The following is a 17,772-nucleotide window of genomic DNA, read 5'->3' as shown; positions in this document are numbered from 1 at the left end:
AACATAATTTACAGCACTGAATTACATATTTGAATGGGGTTAAAAAGGAGAAGTTTAAGATTGTATATATGTTATTAGAATAATCTTTTTTAAATCCATGGATCTGTACTACACAAACAGTGTACCCTAAGTTAAGATATGGCTGATTGTTAATAGCACAATTATAAAAATGTGCTTTCACTAGTTGTAACAAATGCACCACACTAATGCAAGATAGGGTGGTATAGGGAAACACTGTTTTTAATGTATGATTTTTCTGTACATGTACAACTTTCCTAAATAATACATATAAGTTGTAAAAAAAGGATAAGCTTAATAATGTCATTATTAAAACAATAACACAAAATAGTTGGCCAAATTAATTTGTGGCTATATGCAACCTAGTATACATTCTGTATCCATCCATATGCAGCCATCACTGTACAGTTGTTCTGTAAAGATTCCACTATAAATTATAGAATATAAATGTAACTCAGTACCATGCCACTAACAAAAGCACTTTAATATTCTTTGTGTTAACAATCAAGAAATTGCATAATATTTATCAATATCTTTTAGAAAATCAGCTTGTGGAGAATAACAGACACATAAGACATAATCCTAGCTTTCATAATATAATGACTAATTTGAGGGTCAAAATATAACACAAATGAAACAATATATGAATTGTGCTGCTGTGTTGATAGATAAAATGAAGATCTCAGTGTGGGCTGCTGAAGGAAAGAGGGTCATGGAAGAGAAGGGATATAAGCTGGAACTAAGCAAAGGGCCTGCAGTGGACAGGGAGGTCCATCCAAAAATAAGAAAGGTAAATTTGGGTGAAATTAGGAAATATCCATTTTTATTTCCTATTGTTAAAAATGAACAAAACAAACAAAAAAATAAGAAGCCAGAGAATAAGATGAGAGGAGCTCCTAGGATAAATGCCTCTAAAATAGATATTTTTTAGGAAACAAAATCTTATTTAGGGAGATTTGCTTTCATTTTACATAAGTGGATAATTTCTGATTTTGGAGAAACAAAGGTGGGTGATGTTTGTAATCTTGGCTCCACCACTTACTAGCTGCGTGACTATGAGAGGTACTTAAGTTCACCATTTCCAAGTTCGCTTATTTGTAAAATGGAGAATAAAATACTTGCTTTTTAAGGTTGAGGTAAATGAGGTAATTCATGTAAAACAGTTTGCATGGTGCTTAGCACACACTAGAGTTTTAATAAACTACTATTATGTGACCTATTGTATTGTCATTTACATATTTTTCCAAACTTCAGGATTCCAGTTAATTATATGTAAGTAGTTTCAGTGTTAGAGCTTGCCTACCACTGTGAGTTATTTGATTATTACAGTTCTAAATGATTAAAGCTTTTCTTCCAAGGAAGAGCCAAGTACTGTCTACTTCTCTCTCTGTTTGAACATAAAATACTACCCTGTCTTAGAAAAAATCCATTTAACCCCAAGAAAGCAAGATGATTATGCAGCACAAAAATAATTCCCAAACAACCAAATATCCAAAAAAGCATACTGAGTTTTTGTGAAATCAGCAACTTAATAGTTTGTCACCATTCCTGAAGAAATAAAAAATTAAGAGTTCTTTGTGCTTTGAGCCAGTTATATTTGTATGCAAACATACTCTTAACCCTGTTTCCAGTTTCAAGTGACCGCTATAGTTTCTTTAAAATTATTGACACCTCTTTTCCATAAAATTCTTTAACTTTCTCTGTGTTGTATAGACTATAAACAAATCCAATATTCACACTCAAATTGAGAAAAGAGCTTATATATTAGGCACATGTAGTCTAAGAAACAGAAAATTTAAGTATTAAGAGAAATTATAGAAAAAGCTTGGTTTAAGATTCTTAAAAAGCACTTCAATGTCTGACCGCTAATTTGAGTAGTTTTTTCAACTTTATTAAAAATAATAGTATCTCATTTCAAATCTATTGAGAGTTAACATCATTCCAATTTTTCATATTTCTTTACCTTCGCTGTCAAGAAACCAATGATCTAAATGAGTTCAAGTAATAGCCATGGTCCCAACTCTAATTCTTAGTAAAATTGCCACCCTTCTCTTTTTGCTCTTTATTTCATCGTGCTGTAGAATAAAAGGAAATTTTAGAACAGGTTTACTTGAATTTTTTCTTGAAGAGAGTGGAACTAAAAATCTCGAAATATTTTCTTTTGTGATCACTTGATATCTTAATTTACTCTTATTTTAATACTATCCAGATAAACAACTTGGATTAAAATTTTGAAATTTATATAGAAAAAATATAAAAAGACTGAACAAGTCTTTATAAGGTGGCATTCTCCGGCCAAAAGCAAACAGCAAGGATATACACATACTTAAGCACAAGGAGGGCTATTGTTACTAGCAAATGCCCAGCATGCATCAGGAGAGACTTTTGATTAACTTAGAACTTCAGACCCTCTTACAGGACAGACCCTGTCTTTCACTGCACAGCATTTAGTGAATTGAGGTATGCCTCACCTGCTGTGGGTTTCTTTCTGTACTTGAAAGGCTTTGTGAATATTCAGTTTCACTTTGGGCTTGAACATTTTAAAGAAGCCACCTTTGCCAAAAGAAATATTTCTTCCATTAAACTAAAATGCAGTGTTCTGGTTTGAAGCTGTTATATCCCCCAGAAAAGGCCATGTTCTTTTAATCCATTCCTGTGGGTGCACACCTATTGTGGGTGGGACCATTTGATTAGGTTGTTTCAATTGAGATGTGACCCAGTCCATTTAAGGTGGGTCTTAATCTGTTAGAGTCCTTTATGAGAGGATAAAAAGAGACAGCTTAAAGAGAGAAATACCCAGACAGCACTCAGAGACTAAAAAGGACCAGCAGATGCCAGCCATGTGATTTCCCATGTGACAGAGGAACCCCAGATGCCAGCAGCCTTTCTGCAGAGAAGGTATCTTACTCTTGATGCCTTGATTTGGACATTTTCATGGCCTTAGAAATGTAAATTTGTAAACTAATAAATCTTCACTGTAAAAGCCAACCCATTTCTGGCATATTGTATTCCAGCAACTTTAGCAAACCAAAACAGGCAGCTTCCCATGTTTAAGGTAAATTAAAAAGAAAATAAAAAAACCTAATACAGGGATCTTCAGTTTTTCTTTTAATTCAGTAGGAGTCACTTTTCATTTTTCCAAAGCCACGAAATAGTGTGTGTGTGTGTGTGTGTGTGTGTGAACAAAAGAAGATTAAAATTATTAGTAATTTTCTAAGTCAACAGAAGAAGTGTCACTATAAGATTTACCTGACACCCAGCTGAAAAATCTCAGTGAAGGGGAGTAAGGAATAACTCTATAATTTAGATATCTATGGAAGGCTGACTGATTAACATCCTCTGATTAGGGTATCCTGCCCGAAATAATCCTTTTAAAAAGGATTATCTCATTAGACGTAAATAAAAGAAAGCAGTCAGCATACTCACTAAACAGCCAATGTCATACAATAAGGCTAAACTACTCGCCTTGTTTATCATCTTCCAATTCACTGTCAGAGCATCCATCACCTTCATCTTTCACATTGTCTTCAGCATCTGTTGCCTTCTGTGATAAAGTTTCACTCTCCTTTTCAGGGTCTAAATGATCTCTTTCATCATCTGAGGGTGACTTTGACATTCCATTCATTTGATCATCAGCCTGTCCTTCTTCATTAGTGTTCTCATAGTGTTTCTCCTCATCTACTTCAAAATCTTCTTCATATTCTGCGAAAAGAAAACCACCACCGTAAGCATGAAAATAGAATCCCAAATACTTAACCCATTTCACTCTGAGAATTTTGACTCCATTATCCTCTCTTCTCTGGGCCTTTCTTTGCTTCGTAGCAACACAATTAGTGAACATGGAAAGGTAACAGCAAATGATCAAAGACTGAAATCACTTATCTATAAGAACACAAAAGAAATGAAGCTCCAAATGACAAGGCTGAAACCTAATAAAAGTTCATTTATAAATGGACACCATCGTCTACAATGACCAAAATGGACAAGAGAAGAACGTGATAGAAAACAGTAAATTGGAAATAAATTGAAAATGAAGAGAACAGGATTATAATAATAAAAGTTAATTTGGTGACTCAATGAGGTCATATTTCATATGAAAAATGTTCAAAATATTTGGATATCAAGTTAATGAGTAGTGAAGCAGAAAATTTCAATTAATCAAGTCCTAATTCCTGAGAAGCCACACTGAATAGCACAGTCTTTTAGAACCAAGTGGACATCAGGAAAAGACATTATGAAGGATTCTATACCTATACCTAGCCCGGCACTGAAATAATATACATTATTCATTTCTACAATCAATGAAAAAATTATATTCCAAGGATACAAATTCTTCTAAAATATGGTATTCCTGTCATAGCCACTAATTTGCTGCATTCCCTACAGAGGTACAACAAATCTGTAGCAGAAAAAGAAAATTGTCACATCACATGAACTCCAGCTGTCCCATGTGGTTATGATTTTTCACCTCTCATATTTAATTGTTCCCCTTTTTCTTTCTACCCAAAACTAAAAATATTGAAGTGACAACATGCCAACGATAGAGAGCTAAAGGATCTCATGCAGAACTAATTAGGCAAATAAACAGCTATCTCCATAATAAAAATTACAGAGAAAATAAAGATTTCCTTATTTTGTATGTTTTAGTTATTAGATTTTCTGGTTTCTTTCCCAGTAGTGGGGACCTCTTGAGTAATTGGGACATGTCCACCACCACACTGCAAAGAAAGAAACTTAATTTAGAAATGCATGCCCTGTGCATATGAAGAAAGCTGTTTTAATTCAGAGATCAGATGAGGGACATATAAGAACAAAAATAAATAAAAAACAACAACAAGGAAAGGCAAACCAAAAGAAGTCATCACAAGAATGTTAACATGAAAGAATTTAGTAAGGGGAACAAGAAATGTGAATTAAAATGAGTAAAACGAAATTATAAATAAGAAGATGAAGAATTCATTTTATACTACATTATACAAACAGGAAATAGTAAATAAAAGCAAAGAAATACTTTCGAATACTCAGTTGGCTTATGTAGCCGTCAACCAATAAAACTTTACCAAGAACCTTCTCTGTGGATGAGGATAGAATCGCAAGAGAAAAGACATTATAATAAATCAACTTCTGCCATCAAAGAGTCTCCAACTGTTGTTGAGGAAATAAGATGTGAGTACACAAGAGCTAATATACTCATATTATAATCGTTTGTTGTTGTTGTTGTTGTTGTTGTTGTTGTTGTTTTTTGCATGGTCAGGCACTGGGAATTGAACCCAGGGCTCTGACATGGCAGGCAAAAACTCTGCCTGCTGAGCCACTGTGGCCCACCCCATATTACCACAGTTTTTATACAATGTCTTCAGTAATGTTAGGTATCAATACTACTGGGCTCTATTGCCATTAATTTTTATATAGGACTCATAATGTATTATATGAGACAGTGTCAAATAAGTAAGATGGAATCAAAAGAGTATGGAAAACTCATTGGGGGTGGATCATGGAGGATACAGTAAAGTAGGAATTGAGGTGAACAGCTGAGAACACAGACAGACACACATACATACCACGTTACATTTATTTGCTTCTGGCCACAAGATAAGCAGAAGATGAGATAGAACATGAGTGGAATCAGGAAGTCACGTGCCCAAGTCCTAGCTAAAACACTTGAAAGCTCTGTGACAGTGGGCAATTTCCTTAACATTTTTCAGTTTCATATACTTTGTTTCATGAGCCTCACAAAACTGTGGCGAGGATTAAAAGCAAGAATAATTGAAACATGCTTAGTACAGTGCTGGGGCAGGAGGCACCCAAGGTTACAGATGAGCAGTGATGGTTGGTGTGGCCAGGACATGCAGGGAGCTGGTCATAAAACAGGAGACATGCCCACACCATGTGTGCCCCACTGACAGAAATACTCTTTAATAGAAGCACCTGATTAAAATCAGAGAAATACAAGTGTCCTCAATTAGGACACGATTACAGTTATATTCTTGAAGCAGAGCATAAAACTTGAAGGAACACATAATGAACCACAAGGACAGACCCTGCATCCTATTTTGCAGGAGCTTCTGTGTTTTCACTCAAAATATGAAATTAGGGGCTGTCCAGAGTTTGTTCTCCCCACTACTGTCAACACAACTAAATATCATCTTTCTGTTAACCAGGACCATTTTGTTAGCATTATAGCTCAAAAAACATGGCATGTTTGTGCCATCTACCCATATTTTCAACATGAGTAAACTGCTGGCATGCTTTCTGGATCCCTTTTCACAATTTCTTCTTTTTCTCACATTTTACCTCTTTCTTCCAGAAAACTTAATTAGCTTGTGTTTATCATCCCCAGTAATGAAGAAGCAAGTCAGCTCCAACCAGCTGCAACCCTGCCTCCCTACCCTGCTTCAAACTTTTTAATGCCCTTATCACCACTGGCTGTTCTGCAGAGAGAAGAAGCCTTGTGGCTGCTGTTTCTTCTTTTTTTATTTTTTAAATAAATGCAAAAGGGCATTTAAAGTTCATTAACTAGCCAAGACAGAAGAGAGAGCTGAGGGAAAACTGTACTAAAATATGCCACTTACAGCACTGTGTGTTGATTTAAGAAAAAAGAAAATGAAAAGGCTCTATTGAACCGAGATTTTAATAAACCTCCATGCCTTGAAAGTTAAAAAACACAAAAGCATAGCCCATTTGTTAATCTCTCTGCTATTGGTGTTGCTACAGATATTTTTTAATTCCTGGGCCAAGACAAGAATAGAGAATTGAAGGGATCATGGAGAGAGATGAGCCAAGGAAAAAAATGTCGTGATTTTTTTAGATAGTCACATTATTTCAGTAATAAACAGAGTCCAGTGCTCTAGCAGTTCCGCAGTTAGTGGATTTCTGAAATCTTGGATAGCGATGAGCTGAGGTGAGGAAGAAGAGATCTCGGAGGTGAGCCTTCTCTGGGCCAGGCCTTCTCTCCTGAATATAACAGAGACACTCAGGCAGGCCCCCTTTCTGAACCTTTGGACACACCACCTACCCCATGTAGAATCTAGAATGGTTTACACAGAACTGGTTGCTGTACAGTGTGCGAAAGGCTGGGCTTTGGAATTAGACAAACCTGGGTTTGAATCCTAGTCTGCTCCTTTCTCTCTGCGTGACTTTAAACAATTTCAGCTCTCTGAACCTCAACTTAGGCAGAATTCTATTTGATCAAAATGGTCTGCACAGAAGTCAACAGAGCCTCAGGCTTTCATAGATCTGAGCCCCTTTGTGCTCCCCACTCACACAGGTACCTCACACAAGCACCCAAAGCAAGTGACCCAGAACTCAGGTAGAACAGTAGAGGAGGGAGTGCAGAGATTCCTCACAAATGACACAGTTACCTAAAGATCGTAACTGAGAAACAACAATTAATGGATACTTTTGCAAAGTTTGGTAACCACATTTTAAAGACAAACAAAACGACAGCAGAGGCAGTAAGGAAAGAACGCTGTGTTATGGATTACCATATTTAAATGTAATTTCCTGGTCATCTTCCCAAATGTCTTCTCCTGGTTTTCCTTTATGTTTCATTTCTTCTATAGCAGTTCTCACTTCTGTGATCCCATTTTTTTCTCTTGGAATGGAGAGCATGGCTGAGGCAAAGCCTTCATTCTCCTCAATCTCATTCCTTCTTGGTGCCATGTACCCTTTATCCTTCCTTAGTTTCTCCTCACACTTTTTTAGGTCCTCTCTTTGCTCAGTATTCTTTTCTCTCCTAGTTTTCGGTAAGGATGCTTTTTTGTCAAGCCCCATTGCAATAATGCACCTATGAAAAGTATTAACATAAAGTATTCATTAACCTTTACTTACAACACTGTGGAACCTCAAAGTTTTAAAATCATTTGTCATTTATTATAGTAAGAAATGTTAGAAATATTTTTATTATGGTACATACAGGTTAATTAAAAATAAAAATACTAAAATTGTGTATGTGAACACAATAAATTCTTTATAATCTCACCACAATAATAAACAAGTAAACAACTCAACTACTAAGTACTATAGCCTCAAACAAGAATTTGTGCTTATTTTTAAACTTATTTCAGAACCCAATATTTATCATTCAAGTCCTTAAATGAGAATTATATGTTAAAAGAGCATTTGGATTTATAAACACAAGAAAATAAAATAAAAAACAATCATGGATGCAGTCTGAGAATTCAGGAATCCAAAGATTCAGTCTTTGGCAATTTATTATTCCCAACACACAAAAAGAGCAACAACAAAACTTACATACAAAATTGTCTCTAAGTAAATAAGATTGACTTTTAATGGAACAAATACACTCAGATGCTGTTGTGCCCTTTAAGTAAACACCTCAGGAGCCTACGTGCTTATTTTGATAGAACTGTCATTATAGTTTTTCGAATGGCCTTTTGAAGCCTGTACTACATTCTTTTGATAATTTTTGCTGGCACTAAGCTTCTGTTCTCCGAAGATGGCAAACATTTTTAGAGGTCATAAAGAATCATTCGAAGTCAAGTCTGGTGACTCAAGCAGATGAAGTGAATTTATTATGCCATTTTAGGGGAAAACATTTTTCAAAAGAAATATAACAAAACTAACACGAATAAATTTTCCTCTATAGCTTTTCCTTCTATATCTCAAGCTAATATCAAAATAAGAATTCCAATAATGGCAATAATAATGTTTTAGTAGAAAGGATGGTTATGATAACGATGAGGCTATTCCACACTCTGTGCCAAGCTCTTTGCTGCATACTTTACATACATTATCTTACAGGGTTCATTACTCCACAGATCATCAAATTAAGAATTACCACAGCCATTCTGCAGATAAGAAACTGAGACTCAAAGAGTTTCGTGACTTGCTCAAGGTCACCCGGCAGGTTGGGGTTGGAGCCAGGATTCTAGCTCAAGGCTGACCCCATCGCCTCACACTGAAGCACAGCCATATTTTTACATTACAGGAATTCCCCTCATAGACCACTGACTCAAACAATCATTGCAACACTTCACATAAGCCCCAGAGGAAAAGTGCTCACACTTGCTCACCAGAAACTCAAACTACCTGGCGAAGTCTCCTCCCAACTAAGTCCTGGACACAAACCATGACCTGAAAAAGTTATCTGACAGTTATCAGTCTCCATAATTCCATATTCCTCCTTTTCTGGAACTTCCCACATCCCTCCCTCTCCATGCTGTACAACTGTAGGTTTACTACGTAATTTATAATGGACGGGTGAAAAGGGACTGGAATGGAGCCAAGATATGTCAATCCAGGAGGGATAGGGATAATATATGAAATCTGAAAATTGCCTCAACATGCAGTAAAGCCAATGGCAATTTCTTATCCTGAAGATTCCACTGAATTTCAACCAAATCCAGTCTGGAAATAGCATAGGAACTGATCTTAATGAATTCTCCCAACAAGAATATGGGAACTCACTCAAATCACCATCTTTTTTATGTGTCCCCATAAAATAAAGCTAAAAGGATTTGCACTCAAAGTGACTATCAAGCTGTGAGAATTGAGATAATAAGAATATGCTTACCTCACCCCTATTAGGCTTGACGCATATCTCTTGACTTTAATGCTGACATGCTTAGCACATTGTTTGCCTTGGAATAAAGGTGTCATGAATTATCACAGAATATGATTACTAGCATTGCCTTCTGTTCAAGTTGTTCTTCCCTTATCAATGGCATCCCCAAATCCATTGATTTGGAGCCTCTGATATGCTGTTAATTTTAGTTTATGTTGTGACTGCATAGAGGCTTTGATGCCTCCCTACAGCATGCACAGAGTTTTTATTGCCCATCTGCTTAAGGGAATTGGACAAACAGAGTGAGAAACATCTGTGATTTCCTCACCACTCCTCATTGACTATCTATTTGACTTCTGAGTATAATTTCAGATGTGGATTCTGAGTACTAAAACTCAAAGCAGGCAATTCTTCCTCCTGTGCTCCTTCCTCTAATGACGAAGAGATGCCTCTTCAGTTTCCATGATTGAGGGAGGAGAGGAGTTGTGGAAATCCCACACTTCAGAAGTGACCACTGTGGAGCTTTTCTTGTTTTCTCAGGACTTTAAACAGGCAGCTCCTAATCAATTCTTGAAGTAGAATTCCCTATTGTTTAAAGTATATCACCATACCCTCCTTCTCATCTTAAGAGTTCCAGGAACTGGCATTTCTTAAAAAACAAATTAGAATTCATTGCATTTTCAACAAATTAGAAGGATTAATGTATATCCCTTAAGATAAGTAAAGATATTATTTTGGGTATGACAAAAAGCCAAACTTATGGAATATTATGAACACATCAATCTCCTTAGGGATAGTTCTCTGGGGTTCTGCAATTTTGGTACCTCTGGAAAAACCACTGTAAGGTCAAGTCAGGCAAGCAAGTCTCTAGTACACTCCTACCCAGCCTGCCCCTTTTAATCCAGGCTAGCTGAGCTTCTACCTGATCTGCAGTGGGGGGTCATCAAATTGCACTGCCCCTCCCTACTCTTGTTCATAGGTTTCATTAGAAGAAATGGACATGAGGCTAAACAAAAGTGAAAACTACTGTCTTATAAGAACTGTGCCTTACAGTTGAATGCAAGAGACCTTATTCTTTAATATAATAACCATTTTGTTATTGTTATTTGACAAGGTTGAAGGAAGAAACTAGAGGGGACCAAGAAGTGCCAAAATGGTAGAAAGAATTATACAGAGGCTAGTAAAGATTAAATAGGAGAAGAGATGTCATCAATCAGATTTTGGTACTGATTATTAAACCTCCATAGAAAGAATTCAGTGCTAAAAATTTACAGCTTAGATTTACACAGCAATTCCCAAAGAATGCAATGTGCTCATACATGAATGATTTTATATAGCTCGTTAGCTCACCTGGAAGTTAAATAGAACTGTGTGAAACTACTTTCCCTCAAATTTGGAAATAGCAGAATTAAATTAGGATCAGAAAGCAACTTTAGGTGGGCCTTACATTTAGCTGGGCACACCTACCATATTGCCCTAGGCCATCACTGTTCTGCTGTTCTAGAAGACTGTTTCACACCTCTCCTCTCTCCCACAACCTCCAACCCCTCCTCCCTCAACCCTTACCTCAGCTGATAAATTGGTTTCCTGTATGATTGGGAAATAGCACCAATCAGCAAAGAACTTTCAGCTTGTCCCAGCACAACCATCAACCTACCTTTCTCTCTACCCTATGCTCCATCTTTCCTCCTGTTATGATAGAAGAGTTTTTCTTCTCTTCTAAAGGTCAGTTTCTCTACTTGAGCCTATGACCCACCTCCTCTAGCCTGCACAAGCTTTTTGCTCCAGCAATTTCCCTCTCTATACCATGCTTCAGCAATTTTTTTTTCTCTAGGGAGTCATATTATCTATCAGCATACATATTATAAGATCTCCTTTCTTAAAAATACAAAGCCATAGGCAGGCCACAGTGGCTCAGCAGGCAGAGTTCTCGCTTACCATGCCAAAGACCTGGGTTCAATTCCCAGTGCCTGCCCATGCAAAAAAAAAAAAATATATATATATATATATAAAGCCATTTTTGATAACTCCCATATTCTCCTCTTGGCAACTGTCTCATTTCTGTTTTCTTTTTTTAGAAAAATTCTTTTAAAAGAGTTGCCTATTGTTGTAGATTGAGTTGTGAAAAAATAACATGTTCTTAAACTTAATCCACATACCTGTGCATGTGACCCACTGCAAATAGGACTGCTTGAAGATGTTATTTTTAGTTAAGATGTGGCTCAACTGAATAAGGGTAGATCATAATCCAGATTACTATATACCCTTTAAAAAAGACCCAGAAATCACAAAGCAAGAAAGGAGCGGATACCATCATGTGTTGGGAGGCAGAAACACCAGCCAGGCAACCCAGGGATCACCACAAGTATCAGAATGCTACAACAATTTGGGGTAGAAAGCAACACTCATTGATACCTTGATTTTGACTTTGTCTGGCCTTAGAACTGTGAGCCAATAAATCCCCACTGCTTAAGCCAACCCATTGGCTTAAACATATTCACTGTTTCTAGTTTTCTTACAATTATCTTTTTGGCACATTCCAGTCAAGCTTTCATTCCTAACACTGCATCACAGCAGCAACTTGTGCTGAGATCATCAAAACCAACAACTGACAGTTGAATGTTTAACCCTCTGACTTCATTTTACCTGACCATCCACCCAAGTGACCCAGTTATCATGCCCTTATTCTTCACACATTTTATTCATTTCCTGAACATCAATCTCTCAGTTCTCTTTTAAACCACTGGCTTTCCATCACAGTCCCTTTGCTAGTTCTTCTTTATCTTCCTCACCTCTAAACTGTAGTGACTCAGAGCTCATTACTCAGACCCTTCCCCATCTGCATTCAATTATTTAGATTCTTTGTGGCTTGAAATGCCATCTATATGCAAGCCACTCACAAATATATGTCTCCAGTCTGGATCTCTCACCTGACCCCCAGGTTCACATATCTAACTGCCTATATAATATCTCAACTTACATACCTAATAGATGTCTCAAATTGATTGTGTCCAGAACCAAAACCTCTTCATTTCACCCCACCCCCCAATCTACTCTCCCTACAGTATCTCCCTTCTTAGTACATTGTTAACTGGACATCTTTCCAATTGTTCAGAAACAGATGTTAAAGCAGTATAGGGAAATTATAGAGAGAAAGAGAAACAATTTGAAACACTATGAGCTTTTACGAGCTTTTATCTCTGTCACCTGACATACCTGGAATCCTGATTTTTTAGACTTACATCCTATAATTTCAAATACAATACTCAGGATTCCAAAAACATCCTTTCACTTTAGACTCATCTACACTAACTTTCCTAAAATAATTGTTAGGAAAATGCATCAGTAGAAGCTTAAGAAGAAAAATTTAGCAAAGCTTATGCTCTACCAAAGGAAATTTGTTTCCATACTTGTAGCAGGGTGATGATTTCTCGACACACACAAACCCAAAGTAGCCACGTTTGCCTCCAAGCCTGGAACCTTTCCGATGTTTATATTCACAGCAGGAGCTTAGCCTGTTCACCTGTATCCCATTCAGGAAAAAGGTGAGACTGAAGGGGAAACCATGGTGCCTTTTGGAGATAAACTGAAAGGTCTCTGGAATTAAAAGGGAAATACATTAATGAAAGCAACTCACTTTGGCCTAATATGTTCCAAATCACATTTTCCTATTACATAAATACAATCTTATACTCTAGATAATCTTTTTAAATTTGAAAACAATTTTAATCGTAAAATACATTCTATTAGTTTTAGTTATAATAAATACTCAAAATCTTTATCAATCTCTTTAATTTGTAAGACAATAATAATACCTAACATTATATAAGCTCTTAACCTTGACCAGAGATTGCTCCTGGTTATCTTGAGTGTGCTATTTCTCAACCACAACATGAAGTGTGAACATCATTATCCCTAGTTTCTAGTTAAAGGAATTAAGACATAGGGAAGCCCAGTAATTTACTCAAGGTCACACAGTAAATGGCAGAGTTAGGATTTGAATCTAAATGTCTTAAACTCTAGCTTTCATGCCTAACTATTTGGATATGATATTTATTGATAAAGAAAGTATATGATGACTAAAGGATACTGTGAACTCAGTAATGCTTTTAAATAAATTTGCATTTTTAGTTGCAATTTGAAACATCATAATACATATATGAATGTGGTAGAATTAATCCATCTTCCAATTAGATTCAATTCTGTTTGGACTTGAGATTTCTTTTCTTGCTTCCCTTCTCACCAAAAAGTCCCACCGATAAATAAGCATATCTTGGAGATATTGCAGGTTCAGTTTCTGACCGCCATATTAAAATGAATAGTGTGATAAAGCGAGTCACAAAATTTTTGGCTTCTCAGTGCATTATGCTTACACTATCTTGCAGTCTACTAACTGTGCAATCATATTACGTATAAAAAACAATGTACATCCATGCTGGATACTTGGGTTCAATTCCTGGAGCCTGTCCATGCCAAAACAAAACAAAAAAAAACATGCACAGACCTTAGTTGAAAAGCACTTTTTGTTATGAAATACTAACCATCATCTGAGCGTTCAGTGAGTCATAATCTTTTTGCTGGTGGAGGGTCTTGCTTTGATGTTGATGGCTGCTGACTGATGAGGGTGGTGATTGCTGAAGAGTGAGGTGGCTGGGGCAATTCATAAAATAAGACACAACAAAGTTTGCTGTATAGATTTCCTTTCATGAAAGATTTTGCTATAGCAAGCAATGCTGTTTGAAACTATTTAGCCCAGATTAGAACTTCTTTCAAAACTGGAGTCTCAAACACTGCTGCTGCTTTATCAACTAAGTTTAATATTATAAATCCTTTGTTGTCATTTAAACATCTTCACCAGGAGATCACATCCCCAGAAATAAATCATTTTGCTCATCCATAAGAAGCAATTCCTCCTTCATTAGAGTTTTAACATGAGATTGCAGCAATTCAGTCACATTTTCAGTCTCCACTTCTAATTCTAATTCTCCTGCTATTTCAACCGCATCTGCAGTTACTTCCTCCACTGAAGTCTTGAACTCCTCAAAGATATCCATAAAGGTTGGACTCAATCTCTTCTAAACTCCTTTTGATGTTGCTCTTTTGACCTCCTCCCAATCAACTTGTTTTCTTAACAAGCATTTAGAATACTGAATCCTTCCCAAAAGGTTTCCAATGGATTTTGCCATCAGAGGAATCACCATCTATGGCAGCTATAGCCTAATAAAATATATTTCTTAAATAATAAGACTTGAAGTAAAAATTACACCTTGTTCTTGATCCATGGGCTGCAGAATTGATGTGTTAGTAGGCATGAAAACATTAAGCTATTGTACATCTCCTTTAGAATTCTGGGGTAACCAGATGCATTGTCAATAAGCAGTAATATTTTGAAAGGAATCTTTTCTTTTGAGCATCAAATCTCAATGGTGGGTTTAAAATATGTACTTAACCTATTATAAGCAGATGTGCTGTCATCCAGACTTTGTTGTTCCATGTATAGAGCACAGGCAGAGTAGATTCAGGATAATTCTTAAGGTCCCTAGGATTTTCAGAATAACAAAAGAACATTGACTTCAAATTAAATTCACCAGCTACATTAGCCCTTAACAAGCAAGTCAGCCTGTCCTTTGAAGATTTGAATCCAGGCATTGATGTGTCCTCTCTAGTTATAAACATTTTAGGTGGCATCTCCTTCCAGTATAAGCTATTCCATCTGCACTTAAACTTCTTTGCTTAGTGTAGCCACTTTCATTGATTATCTTTGCTAGATCTTCTGGATATTTTCTGGATAATTTGCTGCAGCTTATATATCAGTCTTGCTGCTTTGTCCTGCACATTTTATTACTTGGAGATGGCTTCTTTCCTTAAAACTCATGAACCAAGCGTTACTAGCTTCAAACTATTCCTGTGTAGCTTTCTCGTCTCTCTCAGTATTCACAGAATTGAAGAGAATTAGGGCCATGCTCTGGATTAGGGTTTGGCTTAAGAGAATGTAGTGGTTGGTATGATCTTCTATCCATACATAAAAACCTTCTCCAGACCAGTGATAACACTGTTTGGCTCTCTTGTCACTTATGTGTTCACTTGAGTAGCACTTTTAATTTCCTTCAATAATTTTTCCTTTGCATTTGCAATTTGGCTGTTTGATGCAAGAGGCCCTGCTTTTGGCATGCCTCCTGTGCTGGTTTGAATCTGTTAAACACCCCAGAAAAACCTATGTTCTTTTAATCTATCTCTCTGGATTCAGACCTATTATGGGTGGGGCCTTTTTGCTTAGGTTGTTTACATAATATGACCCAGCCCATTCACTGTGGGTCTTAGTCCCCTTGGAAAAAAGGCAGAGGCATTTTGGAGAGACCTCAGAGAAGCTGAGAGAGAAATGCCCAGAGATATTTTGGAGAGAAGGACCAACAAATGCCACCATATGCCTTTCCATGTGTGGAGGAACTCCAGATGCCAGCAGCCTTTCCTGAGAGAAGGTATCTTCATCTTGATGCCTTAATTTGGACATTTTCATGACCTTAGAACTGTAAATTTGTAACTTAATAAATCCCCTTTGGAAAAGCCAACCCATTTCTGGTATCTTGCATTCTGTCAGTTTTCGTGAATGTTTCAACCTACATCATCAAGCTTAAATTATTTTTAGTATTTTTTATTTAAAGTGAGAGATGTGTGACCCTTCCTCTCACTAGAATATTTAGAGGCCATCATAGGGTTAATAATTGGCCTAATGTCAGTATTATTGTGTATTAGGGAATAGGGAGGCCTGAGGAGAGGGAGAGAAATGGGAAAATGGTCAGTCACTGGAGCAGTCAGAACACACACAAAATTTATAGATCAAATTCTCCATCTTATATTAGCATGGCTCATTGGGCCCCAAAACAACTATAATAGTAACATCAAATATCACAAATTACCATGACAGATATAATAATAATGAAAACTTTGAAATATTGTGAGAATTATCACATAGTGACACAGAGAAACAAAGTGAGCACATGCTGTTGGGAAAATGGCACAGGGTTGCTACAAGCCTAATTGTTAAAAATGCAATATCCTATGAAGCACAATAAAGTGAACTACAATAAAATGAAGTATGCTGGTATTAAGAACTACTACCTGTAAGTAATAGTTTTTAGACCTCCCAAGCTTTTATAATGTTCCTTGGGAAAAAAATCCCACACTATAAATCACAAACCTTAAGTCTGAGAAACCTTACTCTACAGAGTGTCTCAGGAACCTGCTTTGCATGAACATTTCTAACATTACTTTCTGCACAAAACCTCTCTGTGCCCTTCTATTTCTGCGAATAATGGAGTTAATAATTTTCACCTCTGAACCATGTATACATTTCCTTTTGTTTCACTTATTGCAATATATTATAATATGGCTAAACTATGTTTCTCAAATTTTGGTGGCATCAGAAGCAACCCAGGGAGGGGGGATTATAGCAACTTCCTGCTGAATCTCACTCCAAAGTTTCTGAGTCAGTAGGTCTAGGGCCAGGCCCAAGAATTTGCCTCTAGCAAGCTGTAAGGTGATGCTGACGCTAATGGTCTGGGGACCCCATTTGAGAACCTCTTATTTAAGTAACTCCCAGCCAGTATGACTGTGAAATCCTTGAGAGGTGATACTGATCTTACTCTCTTCTCTGTTCCTTTTGTTTCACTTATTGCAATATATTATAATATGGCTAAACTATGTTTCTCAAATTTTGGTGGCATCAGAAGCAACCCAGGGAGGGGGGATTATAGCAACTTCCTGCTGAATCTCACTCCAAAGTTTCTGAGTCAGTAGGTCTAGGGCCAGGCCCAAGAATTTGCCTCTAGCAAGCTGTAAGGTGATGCTGACGCTAATGGTCTGGGGACCCCATTTGAGAACCTCTTATTTAAGTAACTCCCAGCCAGTATGACTGTGAAATCCTTGAGAGGTGATACTGATCTTACTCTCTTCTCTGGATCTCAGAACAATGGCTTAAGAAGCTCACAGTAAATAAGCAGTGAATACTTTTTTAATCCTATTTCTTTCACAGTAATCTAGAAACACTATGTGTAATAAAATATCCAAATTAGACATAACTTGTTCTAAAGAAAATACTTATTGAAAAGAAAATTCTTTCATTTAAATCTTGGTGTTTATAATGTTCAACAAACTAGAAAACAGAAAGCTGAAAATATCAGTGTCTGGGAAAATGAAGATACAACATTAAAAAAAGTCTTAAATGGTGA

General features: G+C 36.6%; 1 protein-coding gene across 3 annotated transcripts in view; it reads right to left on the bottom strand.

Annotated features, from left to right (window-relative positions):
* The window catches only part of ERICH3 (glutamate rich 3), a 113,371-nt gene that overhangs the window by 29,820 nt on the left and 65,779 nt on the right, over positions 1-17,772 (bottom strand). For all 3 annotated transcript variants that reach the window (XM_077120611.1, XM_077120613.1, XM_077120612.1), the window contains exons 9-11: positions 12,955-13,141; positions 7,503-7,804; positions 3,484-3,720 (exon numbers count right to left, since the gene is read on the bottom strand). In XM_077120611.1, coding sequence (XP_076976726.1) covers positions 3,484-3,720; positions 7,503-7,804; positions 12,955-13,141 — 726 coding nt within the window. The remainder of the gene's footprint in view (positions 1-3,483; positions 3,721-7,502; positions 7,805-12,954; positions 13,142-17,772) is intronic.

The sequence above is a fragment of the Tamandua tetradactyla genome, chromosome 11 (assembly GCF_023851605.1).
Source record: "Tamandua tetradactyla isolate mTamTet1 chromosome 11, mTamTet1.pri, whole genome shotgun sequence".
NCBI classification, from domain to species: Eukaryota; Metazoa; Chordata; class Mammalia; order Pilosa; family Myrmecophagidae; genus Tamandua; species Tamandua tetradactyla.
The sequence above is the reverse complement of the archived record's forward strand: the minus strand, read 5'-3'. Positions and strand labels throughout refer to the sequence as shown.